Below are 15,000 nucleotides of genomic sequence, written 5' to 3' on the forward strand. Positions count from 1 at the left end.
AAGTAACATTTGCACCTGAGAAAACGCAAATGATGATCGTCTCTAGGCACCATGATGGTAATGCTGGTGCAGTAGTAAGGATGAATGGGACGATGTTGGCACCTGGAGAAGAAGTTGATATCCTTGGGGTGAAATTGGACTCCAAACTAACAATGAAGAACCATGTTGTAAATCTTGCAAACAAGGCAGCCAGGAAGCTTACAGCACTTCGCTGTATCTCCCATCTGCTTGACAGTAGGGGTTGGAAGATCCTGTACGAGGCACAAGTACGCTCACACCTTGAGTATGCTCCACTTTCTTGGTTTGCCTGCCCCCCCTCTCATCTGCGACTGCTTGACAGAGTAGAGAACAGAGCAAGACGTCTCATCTCTCGCCTGGACCCATCCTGGATAGATCTGTCATTTCAGCAGAGCCTTCAACATAGGAGGGATGTGGGTGGCCTTACTGTTATGTACAAGGCCAATATTGTCAAAATACCACACTTGGATCCACTTCGAGGACAGCGTGAAACAAGCTTTTATGCCACAAGACTGGCAGAAAGCAGCAACTTCACTCTGGCTGTACCCTTCTCCAGAACATCACTCCATCTGAGATCATACATACCCAGGATGACTCGAGTATGGAACACATTCGTACAGGATAATGATGTCAACGAGATAAAGTCAGTTGATCAAATGAAAATGTTGGCCCACAGATGGCTCCAACTTCATCCTGTTTCCTACTTGTATGTCTCATAATAAAAATGCTTTCAAATGAGCTGATGTAGGTAAGAGCTCTTAGCTTGCCAATAAAGTTAGGAATCCTTAACCTGTAAATAACTGTCAATAAAGCTAGGGATCCTTAACCTTGTCAAACCCTGTGTAAAAAAAAAAAAAAAAAACAGACAGAGACAGAGAGAGACAGACAGAGACAGAGAGACAGAGAGAGACAGACAGAGACACGGACAGAGACGGACAGAGACGGACAGAGACGGACAAAGACGGACAGAGACGGACAGAGACGGACAGAGACGGACAGAGACAGACAGAGACAGAGACAGACAGACAGACAGAGACAGACAGAGACAGAGAGAGAGAGAGAGACAGAGAGAGAGAGAGAGAGAGAGAGAGAGAGAGAGAGAGAGAGAGAGAGAGAGAGAGTGTGTAAATGGCCCTCTCTATGGAAAGAGGCAAATATAGTCCCTGTTCACAAAAAGAGCAGAGCAGAAATCAGCAACTACAGACCAGTGTCACTCCTGTCAATCACTGGTAAGATCCTCGAGACAATAATCTCAAGACAAATGACAGAGTTTTTTGACTACCACTCACTACTTTCTGATCGTCAATATGGCTTCAGGAAAGGTTACTCTGCTGCTGATCTGTTGTTAAACCTCTCCACTAAGTGGCACCAGTCACTGGATGAATCCAAAGTCAGCTGTGTGGTAGCACTGGACATTGCTGGTGCTTTCGACCAGGTGTGGCACCAGGGCCTCTTAGCAAAACTTCAAGCACTGGGAATTGCAGCCTCTACACTATGTCTCCTCAGTGATTACCTTCATGGTAGATCTCTAAGCGTAGTTCTCAATGGAACGGAATCAGCAAGACATCCCATTGGGGCAAGTGTTCCACAAGGAAGCGTGCTGGGACCACTGTTATGGAATGTCTACTTCAACGAACTTCATCATCTCATCCTAGAATCCCATGCATATGCAAACAACTGTACACTGACATTCACTTATCCAAGAGAAGAAATGCCAGCTGCTCTAAGCTACATCAATCACCAGCTAAGAGCTATATCAGCTTGGGGAAACAGATGGCAAGTAACATTTGCACCTGAGAAAACGCAAATGATGATGGTCTCTAAGCACCATGATGGTAATGCTGGTGCAGTAGTAAGGATGAATGGGAGGATGTTGGCACCTGGAGAAGTTGATATCCTTGGGGTGAAATTTGACTCCAAACTAACCATGAAGAACCATGTTGTAAATCTTGCAAACAAGACAGCCAGGAAGCTTACAGCACTTCGCCGTATCTCGCATCTGCTTGACAGTAGGGCTTGCAAGATTCTGTACGAGGCACAGGCACACTCACACCTTGAGTATGCTCCACTTTCTTGGTTTGCGTGCCCCCCCCCCTCTCATCTGCGACTGCTTGACAGAGTAGAGAACAGAGCAAGACGTCTCATCCCTCGCCTGGACCCATCCTGGATAGACCTGTCATTTCAGCAGAGCCTTCAACAAAGGAGGGATGTGGGTGGCCTTACTGTTATGTACAAGGCCAATATTGTCAAAGTACCACACATGGATCCACTTCGAGGACAGCGAGAAACAAGCTTTTATGCCACAAGACGGGCAGAAAGCAGCAACTTCACTCTGGCTGTACCCTTCTCCAGAACATCACTCCATCTGAGATCATATATACCCAGAAGGAATCGAGTATGGAACACATTCGTACAGCATAATGATGTCAACGAGATAAAGTCAGTTGATCAAATGGAAATGCTGGCCCACAGATGGCTCCAACTTCATCCTGTTCCATACTTTTGTGTCTCATAACAATAAAAATGCTTTCAAATGAGCTGATGTAACAGTTCTTAGCTTGCCAATAAAGTTAGGAATCTTTAACCTGTAAATAGCTTGTCAATAAAGCTAGGGATCCTTAACCTAACCTTGTCAAACCCTGTGTAAAAAAAAAAGAGGGGGGGAGAAAGAGGGGGGGAGAAAGAGGGGGGGAGAAAGAGGGGGGAGAGAGAGGGAGCGAGAGAGAGAGGGAGGGAGCGAGAGAGAGGGAGGGAGCGAGGGAGCGAGGGAGGGAGCAAGAGAGAGGGAGGGAGAGGGGGGGAGAGAAATGTATGTACTTGTAAAAAGCTCACTGTTTAACAATACATGGGAAGAAAATACACTGCCAAGACAAATAAGATTCCATAATATACCAAACTTCAGTGACAAAGGGTAAAAATAATTTTTGGGATTTTAATTATAAAAAAAAATAAGACTGGACAGCCTGTTATAACTAAACTGTATACAAATGGTCTACCAAATTTGTCAGTATGACAATGAACTTTTTTCATCCACCAGTCAGTATACTGAGTGAGAGAAGGCAACACTGTTAATATTAGTTACTAGCATTACTTTTTACAAAAGTCAAAGAAATTCTCAAAATAATTCAAGAGAACAATTGTGAAAAAATAAAAAAAGGAATTTTCCAGTTGGGTGGAGCGTGGGTCCTGGTGAGAAAAAGAATTATCAGCTAAATGAGGTAAAGAGCATGGGAAAAAAATGCCAGAATAGAGGTGTTTTTACAATGTAGAAATAATATATAGCATGCAGAGCATATGAAGCAAAAGTGGTTAAAAGAACAGTGGGAAAAATGAAGACAATAAAGTGGGAGAGGCCCTATTAGCAAATTTGAACAAAAATCAGAACTGGAGGGAGATTAATAAACAATTTGAGAAAGCCTGTGGAACAAAGAACTTGGCAATTGAAAAATGAAAGAGAGATAAAAGATGGAAAGGTAGAGATGCTGGGAAGATGTAGGGAATATTTTAAGGTGGTGTTATATATTATGAATGGGAGGCAGCAATTTCATGCCATAGTAAGATTCAAGGATGAATTTGTGAAGGTATGATAACCCTTTCAGGGTTTTGGCCATACTAGTACGGCTTACTCACCAGGGTTTTTGAAGTACTAGTACGCATAAATTCTAGCGCCTTCAAATCTTGTGGGAAATGGCTGGTAGGCCTAGATGTGAGAGAATGGGTGTGTGGGGTCCGTGTGCGTGGTAGAAAAAAAATCTGGGACCCAGTGGCGCATTGTGGGAACGCCATTTTAGTAGACCTTGTTCACCATGCCTCGCGGTAAGAAGCTCCTCACTCCTCGGCAAATTGGGACACTTTTCTTCCCCAGTGACAGTTCTAATACAGATGGAAGTGCCAGTGAAGGCGAGTTTCAAGGTTTTGGAGAGGTTGTGACCAAAACTAATGACCATAATATCGGTAATAGTGAAGAAAACCCAGACAACCCTCAGCCTTCCACCTCTGCTGCTAGGCCGTCTTGTTCACATTCAGTTGTACCAGAATCAAAGACGAAACTCCTATTTTCCCAAATCCTGGACTCAAATGTGAGCATTGGTGATGATAGTGATAGTGAATATGAACTACAAGCTCTAGAAACCAGTTCCAATAGTGATAGTGAAGTTGAATATTCTCCAGTGAACCGTCAGTATATACGACAATATATGTGCTCTGGTAGTGTGCCATGTGCTATTCCAAGGGAAAGGAGTAAATCTAGGAGTACATCCCATGGCTGTACAACAGGAACAGACAAGTGAAAATGACGATGATAGTGTTGCAATTGGGATGGAAAATTTGCATGGTGGTGGTAGTGGTGGTGCCAGCCGTGAGGCACCAGCAGTGGGCCATGCTGCCACCCACGCCACTGCCTCAGCTGACCTACAACGAAGGCCACCATCCTCCACCCACCCACCACACCAGCCTCTACAACCACCAACTCCACAACCACAACCACCTGTCAATGTCCAGTACCCACCAACAGACCGCACCTGGGATTGGCAGGAAGCTGTCAATTTTGTTCCAAATCCCCACCAGTTTGATGAAAGTCCAAGTGGAATACGGCCATGTTGTACACTGGGAAACAATGCCAGTGAACTGGAATGTTTCGAGTTATTCTTTGACGAACCCCTGATGGAAATTATTGTCAGGGAAAGCAACAGATACTACGAGTACACCATGACAAACACAATACTTTCACCAAAATCACGTCTACACCAGTGGAAGGAGACAACTGTGGCTGAGATGTATCTTTTCCTTGTCACAATAATGCTTATGCCACATGTGTATAAGCAGTGTGAAATCATACTGATCAACAGACCGCCTGATTGCAACCCCAGGTTTCAGTGATATAATGGGAGTGAATCGATTTGTGCTACTATTACGTATGCTTCACTTCTCAGACAAAACCAGGCCTGACAGAAATGACAGGTTATATAAGATTAGAAATGTGTTTGTGTATCTGAAAGAGAAATTCAAAATGTATTTTTATCCCTTCAGGAAGCTTGTAATTGATGAGTCTTTGATTATGTTCAAAGGAAGACTCTCTTTCAAGCAGTACATACCAAGCAAGAGGAAATGCTTTGGTATAAAATTGTTTGTGCTTTGTGATTGTTACAGTGGTCTGGTATTGATTATTATTGTGTACTGTGGTATATTAAAATACCAGGAAGTTATTGGGCATCTCTGGTGATGTGGTTAGAACAATGAGAGAACCATACCTTGGTAAGGGGCATATATTATATACTGATAACTGACATGTGTGTGTGGCACAGTGCGTGCAAATCGTAAACATATGCCCAGGTTTGACGCTGGCACTCGTAGAGGTGAGGTGCAGGCGTTTGCTGCCAATGACATCATGGCAATTTGGTGGCATGACAAACGAGATGTCACACTGTTGTCATCAGTTCACCCTAATGAAATGGCAGACACTGGCAGGCAGCATAGAGAAAGCAATGAACCCATTCTAAAACCTGCAGCTGTGATTGATTACGCCCTCAATATCCGCTCAGTGGACAAATGTGACATGCAGATTGGGTTTGCTGATTGTGTTTGCAAGAGTTATAAGTGGAACATAAAACTCTTTTTCCATCTTCTGGACATTTCCATGCTCAATGCTTATAATATGTATAAGATGAGGACCAGAAACAAACCACCATATGGCGAGTTCTGTTTGTCTGTCATCAGACAAATAGTATTCAAGTACCAAGGAACAACACCTGCAATAGACCGCCCACTAAACTATCAACAACTACCTTCTCGTCTGAAGCATGGTGATCACTTCCTAGTAAAACTGCCTGCTACTGCTTTCAAGAAAAAGACTCAGAAGAGGTGTTACGTCTGTGCACATACAAAAAAACGCCCACAACAACGCAGACACTCGTCTTATGTGAGAGGAGTGTAAAACACCACCGTGCATGACACCATGTTTCGAAGACTTCCACAGGCTGCAGAACTTCTAGAAACATTCCCTGTGACGGTATATGTGTATATAAAATATAGAAAAATAGTAATAAACAACATTTTATATCGTTTGTGTGTGTAAACAATTATAAACAATAAGGACAACTGTGTTTGTGCAGTAAATAGACAAAAAACTTATAAAATAGTGCTCATATTGGTCTCACAGGCCATAAAAGTTGCTTGGAAAAAAAAATTAAAAAAAAAAAAAAATAGAAAATAGTACCTAAAAAAGAAAATAAAGTAATACCGGGTGACGGCAGTCGGCAATGTTACCATATAGGAGGCATTTTCTGCCAACTTCACGCCTCCATATCTCGGTAAGTATTGATGGTAAAAAATTTTTGTTAGCCTATAATGTTTAGAAGAAAAAAGCTATCTTTTCATAAGAAAAAAAATTTTTTTTTTTTCTTGAAATTTTGGCAACCCTGAGAACAAGTCTCTGAGAGGGCCTGGTGACCCTGAAAGGGTTAAAAAAAAAAAACTACATGGGGAAGTGGGACAGAATTTTCCCTCCATAAGCCATGCATGTCATTAGAGGAGACTAAAATGCTGGGAGCAAGGGGCAGGTAGCTCCTCCTATATATTTTATTAAATTTAAAAAGAGAAACATTTGTTTATCTTTTTGGGCCACCGTGCCTCGGTGGGACATGGCCAGTTCGTTGAAAGAATGTTAAAAAAAAACTCCATAGGGAAGTGGGACAGAATTACTCTTCCGTAAGCCGTGCATGTTGTAAGAGGCAACTAAAATGTTGGGAGCAAGGGACCAGTAACTCCTCCTGTATAAATTACTAAATTTAAAAAGGAAAACTTTTGTTTTTCTTTTTAGGTCACCCTGCCTTGGTGGATATGGCAGGTTTGAAAAAAAAAATAATGGTGAACATAGGAAACAATAAGGTTATGAGGGTAACAAAAAAATCTAGGTAATGAAAGTCTGAATATCAGATTGGAAGGAGGGAGTATGAACAAAGTGAACATGCTCAATTTAGGAGTGGATATGTTGGTGAATGGATCTACGAAACACAAGGTGAAACAGAACTGATGAGAGGAAAATGGTGGATAGTGCACTGAGAAAAAAAAAATATGGAGGCACAAAGGGGAATATATGAGAGCACAGTCGTACCAACACTCTTATATGATTCCGAAGCATGGGTTTTAAACATTGCCATGAGGAGGCAGTGGAGATGTCCATGTCTGAAAGAAATTAATGCTGTGAATATTATGGAGAGAACTCGTAGTTTGAAAATTAGGAGGTGCAGGGTTACTAGGAGTATTATCCAGAAAACTGAGGAGGGATTACTGAGGTGGTCGGGACATTTAGAAACATGAAATAAAACAAAATGACTTAGAGGGTCACAGCTTATGAGTGAACTGAGCTCATGATGCAGATCTACTTGATGGACCCCTGGCATAATTGATGCAGTTCTGTGTGATGGAGAGTCAAAGGGTTAACATTAGATTAACGATTAAACACTTTCCAAGTGGTTAATAAATGACTAGTGAAATTAAAAATCTACCCCCAAGTACATCCAAACACATCTCTCATCCAGAACTAACCTCTGGTCCTGATAATGGTTCTGGTTCATGCTGTTGTTGCTGAGGTTGCTGCTGCTGCGTTGACTGCTGCTGCTGCTGTTGCTGCTGTTGTTGCTGTCGTTGCTGCTGCTGCTGCTGTTGTTGCTGCTGCTGCTGCTGTTGCTGCTGTTGCTGCTGCTGTTGCTGTGGAGGTTGCTGTTGCTGATCACCCATAGGACCTGGCATGCCACCTTGTGGCATGTTTCCCATACCAGGTGGTGGCATTCCCCAACCTGGAGGGCCCATTGGGGGTCCAGGAGGCATGCCATGACCAGGATAACCATTCCAGCCAGGACCTGGACCAGGACCAAAACCTGGTGGAAATACAAAAAAATAACCATGACAATAACAATGCTTTTACTAATATACCAAATGGGTTTTAATTAAAACTGTACAGTAAATTCAGAGTAGACTCTGCTTATACAATGCTAATAATACTACTACTGTACTTTAATTTCACTAAATAGTTAAATAATAAATATATGCATTTATAAAAGTAGAGTTTAAACAGAACTTCAAAACATGAAATAAAAATACAAAATTTAAAACTAAATACCAGAAAAGCAAAATAATCCTGTAACACAATATACAGGTAAATATTGCCTTAGGGTTAGTGTATTAAAGTTGCTTATAACTACCGTTGAGAAAGAAAGGGAATATTTTCTAATGTACAACTTAACATGCTAGAAAAACACCCACTACCCATTTTAACAGGCATGCATGCACCAGCCTATTCGTGCACAATAAAAAATTACATAAAACCACGTTAATCCAGCTACACAATCAAGTTACCAAAGAAGGTAAATTTCCTTCAATATCTTCAATCACAGAAGAAAATACAGTGGTACCTTGACTTGCATGTTTAATTTGTTCTGTGACTAAGCTCTTAACTCAATTTGCTCAAATCAATTTTCCTCATTGAAATTAACTGAAATGCCATTAATCCGCTCCAGCTCCCAAAAAAACACCCCAATATATAATGCATATACAGTACACTTATTACTTACCTCAAAATATTTGTAATTTTAATGTAGGGTGAGAGGCGAGTATTTACTGTACAAAGAGGAAGAAAAACAACAAAGAATGGAAGTACAAAAGAAGTTCACAGTAGAGGGGTTAGCTGTTGTGTTCATCTGTGTGTTTACATTCTCGGTGTCTCTTGTGGCAGCTTAATTAAGAAATGGTTATACTCAGTGAACAACGTATGTCGATGGCAAAAATAACAATTAAAAATAAGAAGAAGTTAGAGTATGTAGGAAAGAGGGAGATTATTTCCCAGTAGAAGTAGGCCTTAGACAAGGATGTGTGATGTCACCGTGGTTGTTTAATATATTTATAGATGGGGTTGTAAGAGAAGTAAATGCGAGGGTCTTGGCAAGAGGCGTGGAGTTAAAAGATTAAGAATCGCACATAAAGTGGGAGTTGTCACAGCTGCTCTTTGCTGATGACACTGTGCTCTTGGGAGATTCTGAAGAGAAGTTACAGAGATTGGTGGATGAATTTGGTAGGGTGTGCGAAAGAAGAAAATTGAAAGTGAATACAGGAAAGAGTAAGGTTATGAGGATAACAAAAAGATTAGGTGATGAAAGATTGGATATCAGATTGGAGGGAGAGAGTATGGAGGAGGTGAATGTATTCACATATTTGGGAGTGGACGTGTCAGCAGATGGGTCTATGAAAGATGAGGTGAATCACAGAATTCATGAAGGAAAAAGGGGTGCACTTAGGAGTCTGTGGAGACAAAGAACTTTGTCCTTGGAGGCAAAGAGGGGAATGTATGAGAGAATAGTTTTACCAACGCTCTTATATGGGTGTGAAGCATGGGTGATGAATGTTGCAGCGAGGAGAAGGCTGGAGGCAGTGGAGATGTCATGTCTGAGGGCAATGTGTGGTGTGAATATAATGCAGAGAATTAGTAGTTTGGAAGTCAGGAGGAGGTGCGGGATTACCAAAACTGTTGTCCAGAGGGCTGAGGAAGGGTTGTTGAGGTGGTTCGGACATGTAGAGAGAATGGAGCGAAACAGAATGACTTCAAGAGTGTATCAGTCTGTAGTGGAAGGAAGGCGGGGTAGGGGTCAGCCTAGGAAAGGTTGGAGGGGGTAAAGAAGGTTTTGTGTGCGAGGGGCTTGGACTTCCAGCAGGCATGCGTGAGCGTGTTTGATAGAAGTGAATGGAGACAAATGGTTTTTAATACTTGACGTGCTGTTGGAGTGTGAGCAAAGTAACATTTATGAAGGGATTCAGAGGCCGGACTTGAGTCCTGGAGATGGGAAGTACAGTGCCTGCACTCTGCCATCGAATACCGGGGGTCCACTGTATTTATAGATGGGGTTGTAAAAGAAGTAAATGCTAGGGTGTTTGGGAGAGGGGTGGGATTAAATTATGGGGAATTAAATACAATATGGAAAGTGACACAGTTACTTTTTGCTGATGATACCTCCTTTACCCCCTCCCTCCAACCTTTTTGAGGACGACCCCTACCCTGCCTTCCTTCCCCTACAGATTTATACACTCTCCATGTCATTCTACTTTGATCCATTCTCTCCAAATGACCAAAAAACCTCAACAACCCCTCTTCAGCCCTCTGACTAATACTTTTATTAACTCCACACCTTCTCCTAATTTCCACACTCCAAATTTTCTGCATAATATTTACACTACACACTGCCCTTAGACAGGACGTCACTGCTTCCAACCGCCTCCTCGCTGCAGCATTTACAAACCAAGCTTCACACCCATATAAGTGTGTTGGTACTACTATACTTTCATACATTCCCTTGTTTGCCTACATAGATAATATTTTTTTGTCTCCACATATACCTCAATGCACCACTCACCTTTTTTCCTTCATCAATTCTTTGGTTAACCTCATCCTTCATAAATCCATCCATCATCATTATCGACATACCTTGCTCACTGAGTTTAAATCATTTCTTAATTAAGCTGCCACAAGAGACACTAAGAATGTAAACACAAAGACGAACACACCAGCTAACCCCTCTACTATGAACTTCTTTAGTACAGTGGACCCCCGCTTAACGATCACCTCCCAATGCGACCAATTATGTAAGTGTACGTATTTATGTAAGTGCGTTTGTATGTGTATGTTTGGGGGTCTGAAATGGACTAATCTACTTCACAATATCCCTTATGGGAACAAATTCGGTCAGTACTGGCACCTGAACATACACAAATAACCCGCACATAAAAGAGAAGCTTACGACGACGTTTCGGTCCGATTTGGACCATTGACAAAGTCACACTAACCAGAGGTGGAGCAGGACGGCTATATATAGGCAGGAAGAGGTGGTGGTAGTAGTAGTAGTAGTACTACAAGAATTTTATATAATACCAACAAGATGAAATTAAGACGCATGCACAACACCCGGGCATCCCCATCGCAGACGTTTCGCCATCCAGCCAGCCACTGGATGGCGAAACGTCCACAACAAAGACAACCAGATGCCGCACACGTGTCTTAATTTCATCAGTAGTTGTAGAAGAAGTAGAAGAAGAAGAGGTAGTAGTAGTGGTAGTGGTAGAAGTGGGAAATAAGGATGACGAGCCAGTCAAATACAAAGGAAGGGGAGCACTGCAAGAGAGCTAGATGCCCACAGAGGGAGAGCAAGCGCACAGAGGTGCGTGAAAGGGGAAGTGGTGAAATAAATGAAGAAGGAACAGAAACACGAGACAGGAGAGAGAAAGACAACCCAGAGGAGAAAAGGAAAGAGGAAAGGGGAAGAGGAAGAAGAAGAAAAAGAAAAAGAAAAAATGAGGATTCAGGTTAAGTCATGGGTGTTCTGAAGTTTGGAGCATTTTACAATGTAGTGGGAGAGGAAGGCATCTACAGAGACGAAGCCAGGGCTAAGGTTCATACAAGGAAAGTTGTGTATTAGAGAGGATTCAACTAGACGGCGACTGTTCGAGTTGGAAGTAGGGAAGACAGTTTTAGCAGAAGACCAGTCAATAGGATGGCTATGATCTCTGACGTGACAGAAAAGAACATTGTTAGTGTCGGCAAGCCTAACACTATTTTTGTGCTCCCTAAGTCTGTCAGAAAGAGATCGACCAGTTTCTTCGAAGTACTGAAGAGGACAGGAGGAGCAAGAAATAGAGTAGACACCAGGAACATCTGTAGAGGGAGGAGAGGTATGAACGAGATTAGTGCGAAGAGTGTTAGTCTGGCGGAAGGTAAGCTGGTCAAGAAAAGTGTTCTTATCTCCCTCTTTCTCCGTGCCCTCCGCATCTGTGATCCTCAGTTCCTTCCAGCAGAAATTTCCACTCTTCATAATTCGTTCTCCCGTCTTGGCTACCCTTCCCATTTCATAGACTCTGCCCTCTCACGTGCTAAACGCAATTTCTTCTCTCCCAAACTCTCTACTCGTGGGAACTCTTCTATCCTCTGCCTTCCCTACATTTCCGGTCTTTCTAATCTCAACAATTCTCTCCGTCCCTTAGACATCAAGCTTACCTTCCACCAGACTAACACTCTTCGCACTAATCTCGTTCATACCTCTCCTCCCTCTACAGATGTTCCTGGTGTCTACTCTATTTCTTGCTCCTCCTGTCCTCTTCAATACTTCGGAGAAACTGGTCGATCTCTTTCTGACAGACTTAGGGAGCACAAAAATAGTGTTAGGCTTGCCGACACTAACAATGCTCTTTTCTGTCACGTCAGAGATCATAGCCATCCTATTGACTGGTCTTCTGCTAAAACTGTCTTCCCTACTTCCAACTCGAACAGTCGCCGTCTAGTTGAATCCTCTCTAATACACAACTTTCCTTGTATGAACCTTAGCCCTGGCTTCATCTCTGTAGATGCCTTCCTCTCCCACTACATAGTAAAATGCTCCAAACTTCAGAACACCCATGACTTAACCTGAATCCTCATTTTTTCTTTTTCTTTTTCTTCTTCTTTGTCTTCCCCTTTCCTCTTTCCTTTTCTCCTCTGGGTTGTCTTTCTCTCTCCTGTCTCATGTTTCTGTTCCTTCTTCATTTATTTCACCACTTCCCCTTTCACGCACCTCTGTGCGTTTGCTCTCCCTCTGTGGGCATCTAGCTCTCTTGCAGTGCTCCCCTTCCTTTGTATTTGACTGACTCGTCATCCTTATTTCAAACTTCTACCACTACCACTACTACTACCTCTTCTTCTTCTACTTCTACTACAACTACTGATGAAATTAAGACACATGTGCGGCGTCTGGTTGTCTTTGTTGTGGACGTTTCGCCATCCAGTGGCTGGCTGGATGGCGAAACGTCTACGATGGGGATGCCCGGGTGTTGTGCATGTGTCTTAATTTCATCTTGTCGGTATTATATACAATTCTTGTACTACTACTACTACCACCACCACCTCTTCCTGCCTATATATGGCCGTCCTGCTCCACCTCTGGTTAGTGTGACTTTGTCAATGGTCCAAGTCAGACCAAAACGTCGTCGTAAGCTTCTCTCTTTTATGTGCGGGTTATTTGTGTATCGTTCCAGTCACGGTATTGTTATTACCTGAACATACTTCTGGAATGAAAAAATATCGTTAACCGGGGGTCCACTGTACTTCTTCCATTTTCATCTTGTTTTTTCCTCTTTCAAGTGCTGCTGCACTTCCAACTCTCTTGTACTATGGGGAGCACAATAGTAAGAAATTCAACAGCACTTGTAAGAGGAAAAACAGAGGAAAATGGAAGTACAAAAGAAGTTCACAGTAGGGGGGTTAGCTGGTGTGTTCGTCTCCTTGTTTACATTCTCGGCGTCTCTCACATTAGCTACCAAACCTATACAAATGCATATGACATTTAAAGCACTCCAGAGTGATTATTATATTTTATTATATCTGAAGCGTATCTGAAGCTCACTGGTAACTCGGATTTTGGCTCACAATGCAAAAAATTGACCGAGCGACAACTCATAACTCTGAAAGCTCGTAAGTTGGGGCACTTGTAAGTCGAGGTACCACTGTATTACATTTAATATTACAGAACCTAAACAATAAAACTCAAACATTCACACAGTTGAATCATGTTAAAAATCAACATATATGAAGTTTCCTATATTGGAAATGATGGGTGTCAAAAGTTTGGATTCAAAGAAACAATCACTATATTCTTAAAACTAAAGTGGAAAAAAGGAGAGAGAGAGAGAGAGAAAGAGAAAGAAAGAGAGAGAGAGAGAGAGAGAGAGAGAGAGAGAGAGAGCAAGAGAGAGAGCAAGAGAGAGAGCAAGAGAGAGAGCAAGAGAGAGAGCAAGAGAGAGAGCAAGAGAGAGAGCAAGAGAGAGAGCAAGAGAGAGAGCAAGAGAGAGAGCAAGAGAGAGAGCAAGAGAGAGAGCAAGAGAGAGAGCAAGAGAGGATCTCTGAATTGGTAAACACTCTCACACGTCACCCACTTAGCTACTCCTATCCCAGCCCATCAGGTGGGATTGGGCCTTATACAAGACCACAGACCTACATCCCTGCAGCTGCCTCAGTACCCTACCTCTCTCAAGGGCAGGCACCTTACATTCCCTACACACCCACCACCTCAAGCTGACCACTTCATCATGAGGAGCCAGTCTATCAGCATCCTGTCGGCCAACATTAGAGGTTTCATTACTAATGTTGGAGAGCTCACACATAGCTTTGTGAACACTCGACGTCCCGACATGATAGCTGTTGTTGAAACATTTTTGGATGACAGGACTCCAGAAAATTTTTGCAAGAATTGCTGGCTACACCTCATGGATGAGAAGAGACAGGCAAGGGCAAGGAGGTGGTGTTGCTGTGTGCTTCTCTAAAAGTGTTCATGCCCAGCACATAGATGTTGCCACCCCTACACATCTTGAAATGATGTTCTTCAAGCTCTGTATAAACACTAGTACCTCTGTACTAGCATGTGCAATGTACAGACCTCAGTGGCAACATGCAGACCCTATCAACTTCCTAATGGAAAAATATTGACTCCCTTCTGCTACAACACAACAGTCAACATATTATAATTGTTGGTGACCTCAACCAGCACCTTATACGGAGGGACTTTGATGACCTTCATGCAGTGTTTGACATGAGAAACTTTGTTGATTTCCCTACTCATATCTCTGGCTCCTCCCTTGACCCAGTAGTGAGTGATCTGGCAGAAGGCATAGTCACTTGTCAACCCCTCGGCTACGTTGGATCGTCTGACCACAAGGCTGTTTTTACCACACTTAAGATCCCAACAGAACGAGGTGAGGAGTCCACACGCACAACCTGGCTATGGGAAAGAGGTAATTGGCCAGCCCTTTGCTCTGAGCTCGCCACCACCGACTGGAATGCTCTTCTCCAGGGGGATGTTGACAACCAAGTGAAAGCCTTCACTGGACACATCCTTAATCTGCAACAAGAACACATTCCTCACCGGCAATATGTGACAAAGATCAGCCTTGGTTTGGCTTTCGTTGTAGAGAGGC

General features: G+C 42.7%; 1 protein-coding gene across 6 annotated transcripts in view; it reads right to left on the reverse strand.

The window, feature by feature from the left end:
* LOC128702366 (transcription elongation regulator 1) overlaps positions 1-15,000 on the reverse strand; it is a 219,576-nt gene that overhangs the window by 123,707 nt on the left and 80,869 nt on the right. For all 6 annotated transcript variants that reach the window (XM_053796594.2, XM_053796597.2, XM_053796599.2 and 3 more), the window contains one exon: positions 7,564-7,895. In XM_053796594.2, the coding sequence (XP_053652569.1) occupies positions 7,564-7,895 (332 nt within the window). The remainder of the gene's footprint in view (positions 1-7,563; positions 7,896-15,000) is intronic.

Source organism: Cherax quadricarinatus, chromosome 80 (genome assembly GCF_038502225.1).
Source record: "Cherax quadricarinatus isolate ZL_2023a chromosome 80, ASM3850222v1, whole genome shotgun sequence".
NCBI lineage: Eukaryota > Metazoa > Arthropoda > Malacostraca > Decapoda > Parastacidae > Cherax > Cherax quadricarinatus.